This window comes from Antedon mediterranea, chromosome 6, assembly GCF_964355755.1.
Source record: "Antedon mediterranea chromosome 6, ecAntMedi1.1, whole genome shotgun sequence".
NCBI lineage: Eukaryota > Metazoa > Echinodermata > Crinoidea > Comatulida > Antedonidae > Antedon > Antedon mediterranea.
The window spans coordinates 14,848,918-14,868,495 of NC_092675.1; the positions used below are offsets into that span (position 1 = coordinate 14,848,918).

The following is a 19,578-nucleotide window of genomic DNA, read 5'->3' on the forward strand; positions in this document are numbered from 1 at the left end:
TGTTTTTCCAGCCTTTTCTAGTAATTTTTTAACAATTTCTACTTAAAATCATGTCATACGAGCACGTGGAATTGGATAATTTGCGCGCGTTTTTGATGAAAAAGTTCAACAATTCATCAAAATTATGCCTTTTTTTAAACAGTCATAGATTCTAAACTACAAGGTGAATTTTATTTTTTATTACATATTCTGAAAGTAGATGAGTTGTAGATACCGAATCATGCATTGATATGGCTAACCTAATATTGTGACGTCATCGTATGGCCACTCGAATATAAAATAGAGGATTTTTGTCTCTTTTGTCATAGCTCATCATATTTAATAGAGCGCATCTCCACTTATCCGTATTGCATTTTTCCCCATGTTTTTATATTGTCTAGGTCAATCAATTATCTTTCGCATGATTTACCATTTTTATATTTTTTGTGAATCATCATGTCCAAAAGCGTCAATAACTTTGGTCACTTATTTTCACCTATTCTGCACTGTATGTAGTACGTTTACAGTATATAGTGTTATACTGTATAAAATAGAGAGCGCACTAACATTGTTTCAATGGCATAATCGTTTTTCTGTGCGCAATATTCTAACGTATGACGTTCACGTGGCGTTTGCGCTGCGGATAACCTAACTCGTCCGTAGTGACGAGTTCAAATCTAGTTATATAGTTATAATATTCCATTAATTTCAATTATTTACCATAAATTGGGGCTTGTCTGCTGGTGTTAAGTTTCCAGTGCTTGTCTTCATAATGACATCAATTAATATCAAACATAATGTATACACTAATATATTGGAGATAATGGTGAAGGCATATCTATAAGAAATATAATAATGATATTTACTGTATTTTGATTCAATCATAAACTATTAAAATTAAATTTTAAGTTAATTGCACTACTATACCAATAGTTTAATGCAATCTGAACAGTGATTTTTTAGGTCCTAAGAATAATACATTATAATTAAGAAAGAAAAGGTAATATAAATTGAAAATAGAAATATTTTGTACCAGATTTCTGACAGGGACCACCATTAAAAATAAATGTCATGGTAGACCATACATTTTTTATGATAGTATAAAATACACCTTGAAATCATAAATTCCACAATCCTAAACAGTTTATGCCAAGGAGATTACTACTATGATGAGAAGAAATCAAGGTCTTGCAATCATGCAAAGCAAATCCTTGATTCTCATAGGTCTTTTCTAAACATCTCAATGCTGAATAACACTAATGTCAATACTTTGGTATGATTTTTGAGAATGACATACCACTCCACCTAGATATAGCCAGCAACATTACTTTCATGATGGTAGTGTCAAGTAAAATTACATGGACATATAACAAAAATTCCAGGCAAGATATTGGTTTAGTGACGTTTTATTATTATGCCTTTGTTTTACATAGGAGCTACCCAGAGAGCAGTTGATTAGAAGCTACCTGGGAGAGGAGGGGGAGAGAGAGATAAAGGGGAGAGGTGGGAATGATAACCAAGTTGTCACACTTATCTAAACAAAATATTTTAATATATATTATATTGATTGCACTACCACCACCAAAATGAACTGTGTTAAAGTTGTATCATTGTTTTATTCCATTTCAATTGTTATTGTAATTAATAAGGTATGTTCTAGTTTTCAATTTTTTTTCTTTATACATTAACATACATAATTTTTATATATTTTGTTAATTTGTAATTTGTTACTGATGATACCGAGGCATACTGCTTTCAAAGAATATTAAATCAGTATGCTCACTACTATCCTAGGCCTTAATAGGGATAGATGATGAATTTGTCGATTTTTTTATTCATGAAGTTAGCGAAACCGTTTACAGTATCAAACAGCAGCATTTTATTTTTATTGACATTGACAAAAAAAATTTAAATTGAATCTTATTTCCACCAATAAACACATTAATAGATGGATTCCACCAAGTGTTTAGCCATCTTTTATAGTTTCTCTTGTATATTGAACATGGAGTAGGCAATAATGAAACATGTCTGTAAAATCATAAATTTAAGTGATTTTATTTGTTACTTTTTATATGATTGACCTTCATCTAAGGTGTGGTTCACAATAAAGTTAGTTAACAAACATGGGGTCGAAATACAAGACAGGTGCGAAAGCTTGTTATTATCATTATTATCATAATTATTGAAATCATTATTTGCATTCACAAACAGTACTGTATGTGTTCTTTCACAAAGGTTACAACAAGAATACGTTGGCGAAGTAAAAGGTTTACACAATTTGTTTCCAAAAAGAAAAGTAGAGTTTAGAGAGTAAATGTTTGGTAGGCAAGTAAATTTGAGCCAAATGCTATATAAAAAAAGAACAATGCAATTGAATTACACTGTGATAGTTTAAAGATGTATTGTCCCTTGAAACACAAAAAAATTAAGGTCAAAATATTCTAAATTTAAATTGGTAATTTCAAAGTAATATTAAAGTTATTCACTTTAAGTCAAAAATTCAAACCAAAAACAACAAGTTTACGTAATTAACAGGTAAATTAATTTGATTACATTTCATCTGGAAAATTGTCGCGAGCGAAAGTAAACAAAGATTTCAAACCATGAGTATGCATTATGCATGATGCTAATTAAGATTGTTTATAACTCGTCACGGTTGAGAAGGTGTTTTCACACAGATCGCGAAGAAATTTTATGATTATGCACACAGAGCAGCCAAACAAGCGCGTTGCATTATGAGATATGTTTTGATCTAAAACTTTGACTGGAAGTCAAAGTTATTTTTGAACAAAAAACGTCTTTATTTCAATTAAATGATTTTTTGTCCCACAAATTTTTAGTGAAACTTAATAACTATTATGTGATACTTCAAAATTACCCACTTTTTTCGAAATATTTATTTTTATTTTTTTTGTGGAATTAGTCAAAGGGACAATACAGCTTTAATCCTTGCCAGACTGATACAGGTTATCGATACATTTACACAAAAGTATAATATAGTAGGACTGGCTTTTTTTTGTTAATTTTAATAATTGTGGGTGGCATTGATCCAATCTATTTTCACCCACACTAAATATGCTGCCTTGATAGGAATAGTTTAAAGATCCACAATTTAAAACCACCAATTTGTAAGACATATTCAATATATAAATTGAATAATTTCATCAGATTATTCCCATAAAAGGGTCCAATTGAAATTAGTTTCTTTAAAACTTTTTGGGCTAATCCTTGCTATCAGATTTTAATTGTGTTACATTTTAAATAATTGTTTTATTGTTATGTATGTGTATAACTATAAAGCTATAAAGTTAAATCAAATCAAATGTGTTGATATAATGATGTTTTTTTATGTTTAAATTATTTTAGTGTAAAATATTGTATAGAAGTATTGTTCAAACCTGATTGCATTTAACTCTGTTCGTTCACTTTTATTACTCGTTAGTTCAGGTAACAGGGCTAAATGAGAGATCTGTGTTGATGCCCATCCAAATTGAAAGATGACGATAAAAGGAGCATAATAAACAAACTTAATAATGCTAGTAGTGTCATCATGGCAACCGATACAATCATTAAAGATAAAAACAAAACTGCAAGTCACACAAAATGTTCCTGGAATAAAAAAAAAAAAATTAAACCATAAAACAATAAATAGTTTATCTTTATTTGTATTTGAGGTAAATAAATTTAATATTAATGTAAATGTGAACAAGATGTTTCCTGGATAGTTGCTGTTGGCCTTGTTTAGGCAAATATAAAAAAGAAAACTTAAACATGGTAGATTAAAATTATATATACAGTCTAATCTTATACTTGTAGAGCATAGTCAACAATTCTCTCCAAGAGTGCTTTTTTTTTATATCAGTTTGCTTTCATGGATAAATTGCATACACTTGTATGTACATTTGCTTAAAGATGTATTGTCCGTCAAAAACATAAAGAATGAAGATTAATTAAATCAGACTTTGAATATGTTATTTTGTAGTTTTAATAAAGTTCATCACTTCAATAGAAAAAAAATGAAAAAAAAAATCATGTTTTCACTTATAAAACGACAAAAAAAATGTTAAAATTCCACCAAAAATCCATTGGCTGGCAGCCAATTTGACCATTTTTTGCTTTAAATTACATTATTTCAGTTAAATACATTTTTTTTTCGATCCAATTTTTGGTCAAAGTGGATAACTATTATGTTACATTAAAATGCAATATTCAACAAAAAATTTTTAAGAATTAATTTTTCAGGGGGGACAATACATCTTTAATACACAAAATGCTAAGATCAAAATTACTATTCCTTGTAGATGATGTTTGAACTTGATGTAGTGGAGCTTGATGAAGCTGGATTTTACTGTTATATTATCAAGCTAAATGACACACCATTTTCAGCAGTAAAAAATCTTTCTTATAGATTGGCTCAATCATTCAGTGCATAATATCTTTCCTCAGAACATGACATAAATGCAAGGATTTGAAAAGTTGCCACAAACTTTGGAAGACTCGCCAGTTGTGACTGGAGCCTTAAAAAACAGTTTGACACTGCGAACTAAATTCACAATGTACAAAATCTGTGTCCAGAGCATATTGTTCTATGGGAGTGAAGTGTAGATCCTATATCAATGTTATTGATGTAATATATACGTGTGATGTTATTAGCCAAGTTAAGAAAACATTGGAGGTACAATCCGTCCTTTAAAATGCAATACTACACGATGTAGGAAATCATTGGTCCACAACTCAATACATGTCTCCAACTCAACATTTCAAAGATAAATAAGTTTTTATCCCTCTTGTAACCATGTAATTTTTAGGTGATCATTTAGAATAAAATGATCACCTATTGTTATTGTATGCAATCTTATTAGTTATCCGCAGATAACTCCTTGTAACTGTCCAGTTTCATCATCTTTTTTTTCTGAATTCTTCTTTCTTTCTGTCATTTTTGTGCAGAGTGTATCTCTAAAACGTGTAAACATAACATTTCATAACTTTGTCAACATGTGGGCATTCACGTGAAGTTGTGCACCTGCTATTGTGAATGACGTAAGAGTTGCGCAACGGTACTTCCGTGCGTTTTTAACATAGATCGAAAACCATATAACATTTTAATTTGAAACTTAGCAAAAGTTTAATTTATGTCTTGCGCTAACTGACTGTGGAAAAAAAAGGCATGTTTCACACGAAACTAGTGGATTGTAGATACAAAATCATGTTAACATTTTGCCAATCGGATGTTGTGACGTCATCATATGGCCACTTGACTTTAAAAACTTAAAGTCGTATTTTCTTCTTTTGCGTCATAGTTGCATTTAAAAGAGCGCGCATCAATATTTCACGTATTCAAATCTACTCTACAGGTTAATAATATGTTGTTGCTGAGATAATTTCCTTCCGAAATTGCTACCTTCGCGTTTCATTTTGAAACCGTCAACATTTGGAATAAATAGCGGGTCCCGTAATTTCACCTATTCTACATTGTATGTGATATGTATACAGATTATCCTGTGTATACTATATGACACAAAATAACAGAATTCAGCAATAACAACATATCATATTCTTTTAGTTCATGTCATAATGCCATAATCTTTTTCTGTGTGCAATATTCCAACGTATGACGTGCACGAGGCGTTTGTTGTGCGGATAACTAACTCGTCAAAGTGACGAGTTTCATGTCTAGTTTGTACCAAACCAAAAGACATTTCAAATTGAAACTTAAGAAAAGTTTAATTTATATCATGCGCTAACTTTCTATAGAAAAAAAATTGCGTGTTTTACACAAAGTTACGCGTGCACGCGCATTTAAAATTTCAGAATAAGCAAAATTAATTTCTAATCAACTTTCTACACGTTTCATGTTGTTTCAAGCATGTAAAAAATTCCCACGCGTGCGCACACGTAGCATTGAAAACATATTTTTTTCGCGTGATTTATGTTTTTCCAGCCTTTTCTAGTAATTTTACCAAATTTTAAACAATTTCGACTTAAAGTAGGTATCCCAATGAAAAAATTCAGATTAATTGTTTTACTTTTTCTTTCAGTTAACCATAAAGGACTTAATGTAATTAGCATTTTGCAATTTAAATGATTGAAATCCGATTACCCGTTCTAAAGTTATGGTTATTTAAAGTGGTAAAAAATGTACGATTTTTTGCTTAAAAATGGTGTTTTTTGCAGTTAAAATTGGAAGCATTTTTAAAAGGTTATAACTTTTACAATAATGAGTTAAAAGTTTTGAATTTTGTTAAACCTATAGATATCACAGAGTTGTAAAACTCTATTTTTTTTGGAGCCTCAACGAAACCTATTTTTAAAATTATTGGTCCGCAAAGTTGGTCGGAAAGCATTTTGAGCCCATTTTTGTTGAATTTCCCTAAAACATGAAAAAAATGCAATTTTTTCAATGATCTGTAACTTTTGAACTACTGTACTAATTCATTTAATTTTTGTTTTACTTGTTAGAATGTAGTGTATATTTCATTAATAAATATATCACAGATATGTGTAATATGAAACAATAATATTTTTTTAATGGTGAAATTTAAAATTATCCCCAAAAAAATGAAAAATTATGTTTAAAACTGTGTGTACTGTTTCCTTTCTTTCACACTAATTTTTGGTAAGTATGATTATTATATTATTTTAATGTACTTTATATTCATAATTTCAATCATAAATACTATTATATATAACTTTTGAATACGTAAAACAAGATTTTAGGCCCGTATGATTATGACACCAAATCTAAGCCGGGCTAAGATATGCTCTTTTAGGCAACACACAATTGGTCAAAATAAACTCATTTAAAATAATCAATGTTAATTAAAACAATTAATTGTTTACCTGAATATATAACATTATAAAAATGGTTTTCTTTTCGTATTTCTAACCGTAAGTATGTTATTAAATTGAAATACGGAGCTAAAGTTTAGGCCAAGTAACGGCTTACTCGCGATCAGCAGTAGCTCCCGTCAAAGTATTTCGGTCGCAGTTAATGACTTTCGACCGCCGTATACAGAGTCAAATGTAACGTTGGTAAATTAGCTTAATAAATGTCTTCGGTACATTTAAACCGAACGCATTTGCATTGTATACTTGCATAATAAATCTTCCGCACATTATACCAATTTAAAGTTGTTAAATTAATGTCTAAAATCAGATATTCTATGATGGAAAAGGACATGTCAAGCTCCGACATCGCTGCTGTCACACATCTCGCGTCGAGCCGGCCGAACTCGAGCGAGGAAAACTAAAACAACGTGTTGAAAATATGGAACGTACCATTCGCTGATAGGGTGCATTAATGTATTTAACGGAAAACACCACAACAAACGCGCGCGTATTTTACAGTACAATATTTTACTCACTACAATATTCACCGGATTATAATGGTTGAATCTTTAAAATTCCGAACGGGATTTACGCCTCATGCACCAGTTTAAAAATGTAGATCGCTTGACGACCATAGGAAATACATTAATAAACGATGTTTTATCGAATAAAATAATGATTTCGCTTCAATTTATTACCAAATTCGATATTTTTTTATCATGCGCAATGGGTCAAAATACAAATTTTCTCACGAAAATTGATATTTCAGACTGATAAACCTGTCTGTACCAGCCTTTTTACGTATCAAATTAAAGCTTATTCAAAATCTGATAACATACAAAAGAAATCACTCCGCTAGCTCTGACGGCCATCAAGCGATCGTGTTTTGAAAACAGGCTAGGGCTTTTCCGAATATTTTTTATCGCGTGAAAATTCGCTGGTTTCCGTTTTAGACTAATTTTGAAATGATGTTTTCGCTGGAAATACTTGATCAATTTTAATAAATAACACATGTAAGTGAACAATAAAACACACTCTTTCAATATATTTAATTAGGTGATCATTTAGAATAAAATGATCACCTATTGTTATTGTATGAAATCTTTATTATTATTATTTTTTTAGTTATCCGCATTTTAGTTATCCGCATTCAGCGGATAACTCCTTGTAACTGTCCTGTTTCATCATCTTTTTTTTCTGTATTCTTCTTTCTTTCTGTCATTTTTGTGTCACGCGTAACTTAAAAACGTGTAAACTTAACATTTCATAACTTTGTCAACATGTGGGCATTTATGTGAAATTGTGCACCTCCTATTTTGAATGACGTCAGAGTTGCGCAACATGACTTACGCGCGTTTTTACGAATTTTGCGTATTTAACATAGATCGAAAACCATATAACAATTTAATATGAAACTTGACAAAAGTTTAAGTTATATCTTGCGCTAACCGACTATGGGAAAAAATGGCATGTTTCACATGTAGTTACGCGCGCAGGCGCGTTTAAAATTTCAAAATGCGAAAAATAAATTTCTAATCAACTTTCTACGCGTTTCATGTAATTTTAAGCGTGTAAAAAATTCCCACGCGCGCGCATTTTTTACGCGCATTGTGCGAACGTAGTGTTGAAAACAATTTTTTTTTTGTGATTTATGTTTTTTCAGCCTTTTCTAGTAATTTTACCAACTTTTAAACAATTTTGACTTAAAACTACGTCATACGGGCACGTTGAATTGGATAATTTACGTGCGTTTTTGATGAAAAAGTTTAAAAATTGGTCAAAATTATGCCTTTTTTTAAACAGTCGTAGATCCTAAACAACGAGGTGAACTTTTTTTAAATTACATATTCTGGAAGTTGATGAGTTGTAGATATCGGATCATGAATCGATATGGCTAACCGGACATTGTGACGTCATCGTATGGCCACACGAATGTAAAATATAGGATTTTTGTCTCTTTCGTTATTGCTCATCATATTCAATGGAGCGCATCACGCCTATCTGTATTCCTTTTTTTCCAAGACTTTAATATTGTCTAGGTCAATCAACTATCTTACGCATGAGTTAAAAATATTTTAATTTTTATGACGTCATCATGCCTAAAAATTATAATTAACAGGGTCATTAATTTCATCTTTACAGTAAATTTTAATCTGTTATAGCTCGTAAGAATAAAAAGTGATAATTATGATTAAAACGTTTTCTGGAAGCTATTGGACTGTAGATACGAATTAATGTGAACATTTTGCCAATCGGATGTTGTGAAGTCATCATATGGCCAGTTGAATAAAAAAAGTTGTATTTTGATATTTTGCGTCATAGTTCATCACATTTAAACGAGCACGCATCCACATTCTACGTATTCAAATTTCTTCTACACGTTAATATGTTGTTGGTGAGATAATGTCCTTCCGAAATTGCTATCTTAGTGTTTAATTTTAATACCGTCACCATGTTAAAAATTGCAATAAACGGTGGGTCCCGTAATTTCACCTATTCTACACTGTATGTAATATGTATACAGATTATACTGTATATACTATATGACACAAAATAGACAGAATTCAGCACTAACAAGATATGATATTCTTCAGTTCAGGTGATAATGCCATAATCTTTTTCTGTGTGCAATATTCCAACGTATGACGTGCACGTGGCGTTTGTCGCGCGGATAACTAACTCGTCAAAGTGACGAGTTTCATGTCTAGTTTCTTTTTATTGTTTCTGTACACTATTTTGTGTAACAATTATCTCAAAAAGTTTAATTTCAATGATTACCAAAATTTCAGAATATCTTTCAAATAATATAACTTAATCCTAATCAGCTTTCCAGCGTGATCACTCATCCGTGACGTCATTTATACGCCATTTTGTGAAATCACATTATCAATCATATCTCCATAATTCATTATTGACATATTAATGAAATTCACTACAGGTAAACTTCAGGTCAAGGGTAAAAATATTAGCAAATAAAAAGTTGCGCGTTTCAAGGTCATGCACGTGAAATCGCGCGTTAAAAATTTAAAACGCGCAAAATTAGGTTTTGATAAATTTAGAGCATGAATTAGGCCATTTGCGCGTTTCAAAAAATTACTGCGCAAAAATGCGTTTTTGTGCGTACGATTCTTAAAATGCGTAAAAAATAAAATTTGATGTATAAATCACATTCTATTCACAATCCTTAGTACATTCACCAATTTTGAGTCCATTCCGACTTAAAATAACGCTATACGAGCACGTTAAAAATGACAAAATGCGCACACTAATTGTACAAAAGTGCTAAAAATGGTAAAAAATAAGGACTTTTTAAAATGAATATAACTCTTCAGAATGGCAGATGACCCCCAATTTTTTTAACTTATTATGGAAGCCAATAAGTTGTAGATACAAATGTATATACACATTAGACGTACAAAATGGTATGACGTCATCAAATGGCCACTTGAATTTAAAAATTAGGAATTTTTATCTTTTTGTGTGGGTTATCACATTCAATAGAGCGCATCTCCGTTATTTGAGCCCGATTTTCGCACAACTTTTAGTAGGTGCTTGCTCAATTAATTATTCTTCTAATGAGTTGTCAACATTTTTATTTTGATGACGTCATCACGCGTAAAAACTTGAATAACCTAGGTCGTGTAATTTCAGCTACACCATACATTTGAATATCTTATAGCTCTTCAGAATTAAAGATGACCTTGAAGATTATAACTTATTATGAAAGCTGATGAAATGTAGATATGAATTCATATTAAAATTAAGCCTATCGGATGTTGTGATGTTATCATATGGCCAGTTGAAGTTAAAAAGTAGTTTTTAAATTTCTTTAGTCAAAGTTATACAAATTTCAAAGACCGCGCATTGCGCTTCTACGTGTCAAATTTTCTTCCAATCCTTATATTTATTTGCTCAATTTATTATCTTTCGAAATTGTCATCTTCGAGTTTATTTTGAAAATTCCATCATACCAAAAAATTAGAACACGATATGAGTCCCGTAATTTCACCTATGCTGCACTGTATATAGATATACAGTATATACTGTACATATTGTATGGCACATAATTGGTAGAACTCAGCACTATAAGTGTATATGCATCATGTCATAGGATGGCGTACATCAACTTTTAACGATCGTATGTTAACGTACATGCATGTTTAAAAAATGTTAATTTTATTAAAATGATAAAAATGATCACCTATAATTCGTCAAAGTGACGAATTAAATTCTAGTTTGTATTAAAATACAATCAAAATTAGTGTAGTAATTTTAACATCAAAGTCATATCACTTTATAGAATTTCGTGAATTTTTCAAAACTGTCACAACGTATCGCGCGTTCATTGGGATACCTACTTAAAGATACGTCATACGAGCACGTCGAATTGGACAATTTGCGCGCGTTTTTTATGAAAAGGTTAAAAAATTCGTTTTAAATATGCCTTTTTTTAAACAGTCATAATTTCTAAACTAGACGGTCAACTTTTTGTGGATAGCATATTCTGGAAGTAGATGAGTTGTAGATATCGGATCAGGTATTAGTATGGCTAACCGGACATTGTGACGTCATTGTATGGCCACGCGAATATAAAATTTAGGATTTTTGTATCTTTCGTCATAGCTCATCACATTGAATAGAGCGCATCTCCACTTATCCGTTTTCCATTTTCACCCCGATTTTGATATTGTCTAGGTCAATCAACTATCTTTCGCATGAGTTAAAAATATTTTAATTTTTTTGACGTCATCATGCCTAAAAATTTCACGTGTGGCATTAATTTCATCTTTACAGTAAATTTTAATCTGTTATAGCTCGTAAGAATAAAATGTGATAATCACGATTAAAACTTTTTCTTGAAGCTATTGGATTGTAGATACGAAATTATGTAAAAATGTTGCCAATCGATGTTGTGACGTCATCATATGGCCAGTTAAATAAAAAAGGTCGTATTTTCATATTTTGCGTCATAATTCATTACATTTAAAAGAGCGCGCATCAATATTTAACGTATTCAAATTTCTTCTACACGCTAATACGTTGTTGCTGAGATAATTTCATTTCGGAATTGCTACCTTCGCGTTTCATTTTAAAACCGTCAACATGTTAAAAATTGCAATAAATAGCGGGTCCCGTAATTTCACATATTCTACACTGTATGTGATATGGATACAGATTATACTGTGTATACTATATATGAATTTAAATAATAAAATTCAGCAATAACAACATATCATATTCTTCAGTTCAGGTCATAATGCCAACGTGAACACTTCCTTTTGTCCTCAACCTATCCCCTTAATGTTAATGTTGCACCACTTGCGCGGCGGATAACCAAACTCGTCAAAGTGACGAGTTACATGTCTAGTTCTTTGTTATTCTTCTTTCTTTCCCGGATTTTTGTGCGTCGCATATCCCCTATTGCTTGTAAACATAACTTTGTATAACTTTGTCAAAAGATTGACCTGTAGCTGTGCAAGAAACTTCGTTATATGACGTTAGAGTCGCGCAGCGTAAGTTACGCACGATTTTATGAATTTCAATGATTGATCATAGATTATAAACCAAAAGTAATTTTGTTTTAACACTTAGTGAAAATTTAAGTCATATCAAGGGCAAACTTTCTATGGATTAAAAATGACATGTTTCACAAGAAGTTACGCGCGCACGCGCATTTAAAATTTAAAAATTCGCAAATTTAATTTCTAATCAACTTTCTACGCTGATCATGACATTTTGAGCATGTCAAAAATTCCCACGCGCGCGAAACAATTTACGCGTAAGGTGCGCACGGAGCATGAAAATCATGTGTTTTTTTCTTGAATTATGATTTTACAGCCTTTCCTAGTCATTTCAAAAAAGATTTACATCATTTCAAATTAAAATGACGTCATACGAACACGTTGACTTACACCACTTGCGCGCGTTTTAGTTGCAAAAGTGACAACATATTGTCAAAATTAAGCCTATTTTTAATCTATTATAGCTCCACAGGATCATCCACGACCCCCAATTTTTTAAATTGAATATGTACCTATGCAGATATGTTGTAGATATGAATTCATGCAGAACCTTTACCACTCGGATGTTATGACGTCATCGTATGGCCACACGAATGTAAAATATAGGATTTTTTACTTTTTCGTTATTGCTCATCACATTTAATAGAGCGCATCTCACTTTTACGTGCCCAAAATTCTTCAAATTTGTTTTAATGTAATTATTTAGATAATTAGGTGATCATTTAGAAGAAAATGAACACCTATTGTTATTGTATGAAATCTTTATTAGGTGATCATTTAGAATAAAATGATCACCTATTGTTATTGTATCAAATCTTTATTATTGGTTATCCGCAACGAAGTTGCAGGATAACCTCTTGTTATTGTACGAAATCATCATCAACATCAACTTTTTAGTTATCCGCTTAGTAGCGGATAACTCCTTGTGATTGTATTGGATCAATATTTTTTTTTTCTGTATTATTAGTTATCCGCATTGAGCGGATAACTCCTTGTAACTGTCCTGTTACTTTTTAGTTATCCGCATTCAGCGGATAACTCCTTGTAACTGTACGAAATCATCGCGCGATTTTATGATTTTTTATGATTGATCATAGACTAAAAACCAAAAGTCATTTTGTATTGACATTTAGTGAAAATTTAAGTCATATCAAGGGAAAACTTTCTATGGATTAAAAATGGCATGTTTTACAAGAACTTACGCGCGCACGCGCATTTAAAATTTCAAAATGCGCAAAATTAATTTCTAATCAACTTTCTACGCTGATCAGGACATTTCGAGCATGTCAAAAATTCCCACGCGCGCGAAAAAATTTACGCGTAAGGTGCGCACGTAGCATGAAAACTATGTGTTTTTCTCTTGAATTATGATTTTACAGCCTTTTTAGTCATTTTAAAAAAGATTGACATCATTTCAAATTAAAATGACGTCATATGAACATGTTGATTGAGACCATTTGCGCGCGTTTTAGTTGAAAAAGTTATAAAATATTGTCAAAATAATGCCTATTTTGAATCTATTATAGCTCTTCAGGATCAAAGGTGACCCCAATTTTTTTAAACTTATTATGCAAGAAGATAAATTGTAGATATAAATTCATGCACAATTTTTACCTCTCGGATGTTATGACGTCATCGTATGGCCACACGAATGTATAATATAGGATTTTTGTCTCTTTCGTTATTGCTCATCACTTTCAATAGAGCGCATCTTGCTTATCCGTATTCCATTTCCTCCGAGATTTTAAAATTATCTAGGTCAATCAACTATCTTTCAAATGAGTTAAAAATATTTTAATTGTTATGACGTCATCATGCCTAAAAATTGTAATTAACAGGGTCATTAATTTCATCTTTACAGTAAATTTTAATCTGTTATCTCGTACGAATAAAATGTGATAATCACGATTAAAACGTTTTCAGGAAGCTATGGGATTGTAGATACTAAATCATGTGAACTTTTCGCCAATTAGATATTGTGACGTCATCATATGGCCAATTAAATAAACAAAGTCGTATTTTCATGTTTTGCGTCATAGTTCATTACATTTAAAAGAGCGCGCATCAATATTACATGTATTCAAATTTCTTCTAAACGTTAATATGTTGTTGCTGAGATAATTTCCTTCCGAAATTACTACCTTCGCGTTTCATTTTGAAACCGTCAACATGTTAAAAATTGGAATAAAATACGGGTCCTGTAATTTCACCTATTTTACAATGTCGGTGTTATGTATACAGATTGTGTATACTATATGACACAAAATATACAGCATTCAGCACTAACAACACATCATATTCTTCAGTTCAGGTAATAATGCCATAATCTTTTTCTGTGTGCAAAATTTCAACGTATGACGTGCGCGTGGCGTTTGTCAAGCGGATAACTAACTCGTCAAAGTGACGAGTTTCATGTCTAGTTCTTATTTCTTTCCCGTTTTTTTGTGGCTCACGTATCTCTAAAATGTGTAAACATAATATTTCATAACTTTGACAACATGTGGGCATTTACGTGAAGTTGTGCACCTCCTATTTTGAATGACGTCAGAGTTGCGCAACGTGACTTACGCGTGATTTTATGATTTTTAATGATTGATCATAGCTTAAAAACCAAGCGTAATTTTTTTTTTACCCTTTATGAAAATTTAAGTCATATCAAGGGCAAACTTTTAGTTAACTAAAAATTAATTTCTAATAAAATTTTTACGCCATTCATGACATTTTGCGCATGTCAAAATTTCCCGCGTGCGCGAACAATTTTGCGCGTGTGGCGCGCACGCAGTATAAAAATCTTGTTTTTTTCTATTAAATTGTGATTTTCCAGCCTTTCCTAGTCATTTTTAAAAAGATTGACATCATTTCAAATTAAAATGACGTCATAGGTACACGTTGTTTTAGACCATTTGCGTGCGTTTTTGTTGCAAAAGTTACAAAATATTGTCAAAATTATGCCTGTTTTGAAACTATTATAGCTCCTCAGGATCAACCGTTACCCCCGATTTTTTTAACTTAATATGTAAAAATTGAAAGCAGATATGTTGTAGATATGAATTCGTGCAGAATTTTTTCCTCACGGATGTTGTGACGTCATCGTATGGCCACACGAATGTAAAAAATAGGATTTTAGTCTCTTTCGTTATTGCTCATCGCATTCAGTGGAGCGCATCACGCTTATCCGTTTTCCATTTTCACCCCGATTTTGATATTGTCTAGGTCAATCAATTATCTTTCGCATGAGTTAAAAATATTTTAATTTTTATGACGTCATCATGCCTAAAAATTTAAATTACATGTGGCATTAATTTCATCTTTACAGTAAATTTTAATCTGTTATAGCTTGTAAGAATAAAATGTGATAATCACGATTAAAACGTTTTCTAGAAGCTATTGGATTGTAGATAGGAAATCATGTGAAAATTTTGCCAATCGGATGTTGTGACGTCATCATATGGCCAGTTAAATGAAAAAAGTTGTATTTTCATCTTTTGCGTCATAATTCATTACATTTAAAAGAGCGCGCATCAATATTTTACGTATTTAAATTTCTTCTACACATTAATATGTTGTTGCCGAGATAATTTCCTTCCGAAATTGCTACCTCAGTGTTTCATTTTGATACCGTCTCCATGTTAAAAATTGAAATAAATGGCGGGTCCCGTAATTTCACCTATTCTACACTGTATATATTAATATATATACAGATTATACTGTTTGTACTATATACTATATGACACAAAATTGACAGAATTCAGCACTAACAACATATCATATTCATCAGTTCAGGTCATAATGCCATAATCTTTTTCTGTGTGGAATATTCCAACGTATGACGTGCACGTGGCGTTTGTCGTGCGGATAACTAACTCGTCAAAGTGACGAGTTACATGTCTAGTCTTATCTTACTACTACTACTACAAATAAAACAGTATTAACACAATACACGTAAAATTGCACAACGTATTATTAAAGCTGATCTAACGCCTTGTTCATTTATCTATGAAAAGAGTATTCTAAAAAAAGTAAACAATATTATGAAAGACCCCACTCATCCGTTACATTACTGTTATAACTTAAATAGATCAGGCATTAGGCTACGACCTCCAAGAGCAAATCTTTGTAGAACTAGAAAATCTTTTGTTGTAATTAGCATTCATATTTTTAATTCTAATGTAAGACGTTAATGCAATTTTTAATAGTTTTACATTTTTAACAGTATTTTTAACTTTTTATCTTGTATTTTTAATCTGTTATTATACTGCACGTTTTTAAATTGTTGCAATATTGTTGTTTTAATCTACCAAGCAAAGTGAATTTCCATTTTTATAGACAAATAAAATTTCTTGAATCTTGAATCTTGATACAATTTGTTTAAGTAATATACCATTTTTACTTTTACATGTGGATGAAAAATAGTATTGTTTCCTATACAAAAATGTTATATCGAATCCCAACTGAACGAGTTTTTTTGTTCATGTACAGCTAGGCTCATCTAACCTACAGTATTTTGCCATTCTCGATCTTGGTCATATAGCCATATCAGTTTGTGCACTATCATAAACTATTAATATTATTGATGTAACTGCCTAATCAATAGAACATATAAAAGAATTTTGAATACATCAACATAATTTACAAAACATGATGATGTTGAAAATAATAAATTTAATTTGACAAAGCCCATTACTTTCTGCAAAGAAATGGTTTCATATTTTTCATCATAAATCTTTAGTTTAGTTATTAGCTCATTTTTCTTAAAAGTATAAGATTGTTTCATAAACTCACCAATCAAATGCCATGTTTTCCGCTTTCCATAGCGACAGGATATGTCTTTTCTATCAGATTCATAGCCAATGAGAGGTGTGCATATACCATCTGTGATTTGTCCAAGTAACATGAGGTAACCTGCTATATTATTCCTACAGTAGGAACCAAAAGTGAAGAATCATTTATTAAAATATTAAGAGTTTCAATATATTTTTGAGTAAAGTAAAAGATGTTTTAACTGCATATGATAATATTGACATTGACTTACTCGAATTTAAGGACTTGATGAAAAAATAACAGAAGATAACTGAACCACATTGATGCACAAAGGTCATTAAGAACATGGCCGACACCATATGTGTAACGTCTGACTAGTGACAAGGTTTTTGGTTCTTCTGAGGTCATTTTGATCTATATCTGTAGTTGAATACTTCTATTCCAAGAAAGAAAATAAAAAGGTTGGAAAAATGGCTGTGGAAGAAACTTCTACAGACACAGCTAAGTTTTGTCATTTACACCATATCTTGTCCCTTTATGTGTTGTGTTGACCCACAGCAGAATAATAATTAAGTCTTAAAACTATTCAGATGTTGAAACATTGTCCACCTCAAACAGACTATTTCAAGAATCTATTTAACCTTGCATGCAAAAGAGTATTTCCTAACATCCAGCCAAGATTTAATTTTATAAAATTCGATACAAGTCCACTTTATTGTCAAAATCTTCAATTTTACAATTTTGAGATTTTTTTAACTTAATAGTAGAATCATTAAAGATGTATTGTTCCTTGAAACACAAAAAAATGAAGGTCAAAACATTCTAAATTCAAAATTCGAGCCAAAGGCAACAAGTTTACGTAATTAACAGGTAAATTTGTTTGATTACATTTCGTCTGGAAAATTGTCACGAGCGAAAGTAAACAAAGATTTTAAACCATGAGTACGCATTATGTCTATGCTAATTAGGATTGTTTACAACTCGTCACGTTTGAGAAGGTATTTTCACAAAGATGGTGAGGAAGTTTTATAATCATGCATACAGAGTAGCCAAACAAGCGCGTTGCATCATGGGATATGTTTTGATCGAAAACTTTGACTGGAAGTCAAAGTTATTTTTTTAACAAAAAAACATAGTTGTATTTCAGTTATATGAGTTTTTTTTTTTTAATTGTTGGTGATAGTTAATAACTATTATGATACTTACTTACAAAATTACCAACCTTTTTTCGAAATCTGTTATTTTTTATTTTTTGGGAATTAGTCAAAGGGACAATACATCTTTAAATAATGTGATAAATATTTAAATGAACAAGTTAACTATATTTTAAAGTTTTGATTAAATAAATTGCATGCCATGTAGGCCAACAGTTTTGAGAATCTGAAATGGTTTAAGGATGTTTTTGCTGTGTCAGTCTAGCCCTCTCTTACTAATATTCTAATACATTTCTGAAGGAAAAACGTTCTGAATATATCATCTAGAGATTACACTTCAACACTCTATTGGCCTTATTTAACCTACAATTCTCTGAATTTAACATTGATATATGATTGATTGGAATAAAACATATGAATAAGATGGGAATTAACATTAAACCGTCATTTTATGTACTGTACAACGTACATGCTCTTATTCATCTAGACATGGAGTTCTTTAGTGTTGCTTTCCCAGTATAGTTCATTATCAATTATTAACCCCAAGTACTTGTGTCTATCTAATATTTCCACATTCTCATTATTACAATATTTACATAATTAGGTGATCATTTAGAATAAAAAGATCACCTATTGTTATTGTATCAAATCTTTATTAGGTGATCATTTAGAATAAAATGATCACCTATTGTTATTGTATGAAATCTTTATTAGTTATCCGCATTCAGCGGATAACTCCTTGTAACTGTCCTGTTTCATCATCTTTTTTTTTCTTTTCTGTATTTTCCTCCTTAATTTCTGTAAAACTTGCAATCATAACATTTCGTAACTTTCTCAACATATCGTTATTCATATGAAGTTGTGCAGCGAAGCTTTTCAGCATGTTTACAATTGCGCAACGTGACTTACGCGCCATTTTATGAATTTCGCGTATTTAACATAGGTCAAAAACAAAATAACATTTTAAATTGAAACTTTGCAAAAGTTTAATTTATATCATGCGCTAACTTTTTGTTTAAAAAAAATTGCGTGTTTTACACAAAGTTAGGCGCGCACGCGAATTTAAAATTTAGAAATGCGTAAAATTAATTTCTAATCAACTTTCTACGCGTTTCATGTCATTTTAAACATGTAAAAAATTCCCAGGCGCGCGCAAATTTGTACGCGCGCGGTGCGCACGTAGCGTTAAAAACATATTTTTTTCGCGTGATTTTTGTTTTTTCAGCATTTTCTAGTAATTTTATTAACTTTTAAACAATTTCGACTTCAAATTACGTCATACGAGCACGTTGAATTGTACAATTTGTGCGCGTTTTTGATGAAAAAGTTCAAAA

At 31.1% G+C, this 19,578-nt stretch overlaps 1 protein-coding gene across 5 annotated transcripts in view; it reads right to left on the reverse strand.

Annotated features, from left to right (window-relative positions):
- LOC140051325 (major facilitator superfamily domain-containing protein 12-like) overlaps positions 1-19,578 on the reverse strand; it is a 67,382-nt gene that overhangs the window by 35,072 nt on the left and 12,732 nt on the right. For 3 of the 5 annotated variants that reach the window (XM_072096503.1, XM_072096505.1, XM_072096502.1), the window contains 4 exons: positions 17,362-17,526; positions 17,112-17,245; positions 3,378-3,588; positions 700-817 (listed from right to left, as the gene is read on the reverse strand). In XM_072096503.1, the coding sequence (XP_071952604.1) occupies positions 700-817; positions 3,378-3,588; positions 17,112-17,245; positions 17,362-17,498 (600 nt within the window). In that variant the 5' untranslated portion in view covers positions 17,499-17,526. The remainder of the gene's footprint in view (positions 1-699; positions 818-3,377; positions 3,589-17,111; positions 17,246-17,361; positions 17,527-19,578) is intronic. The other 2 variants (XM_072096504.1, XM_072096506.1) reach the window with 2 other exon arrangements.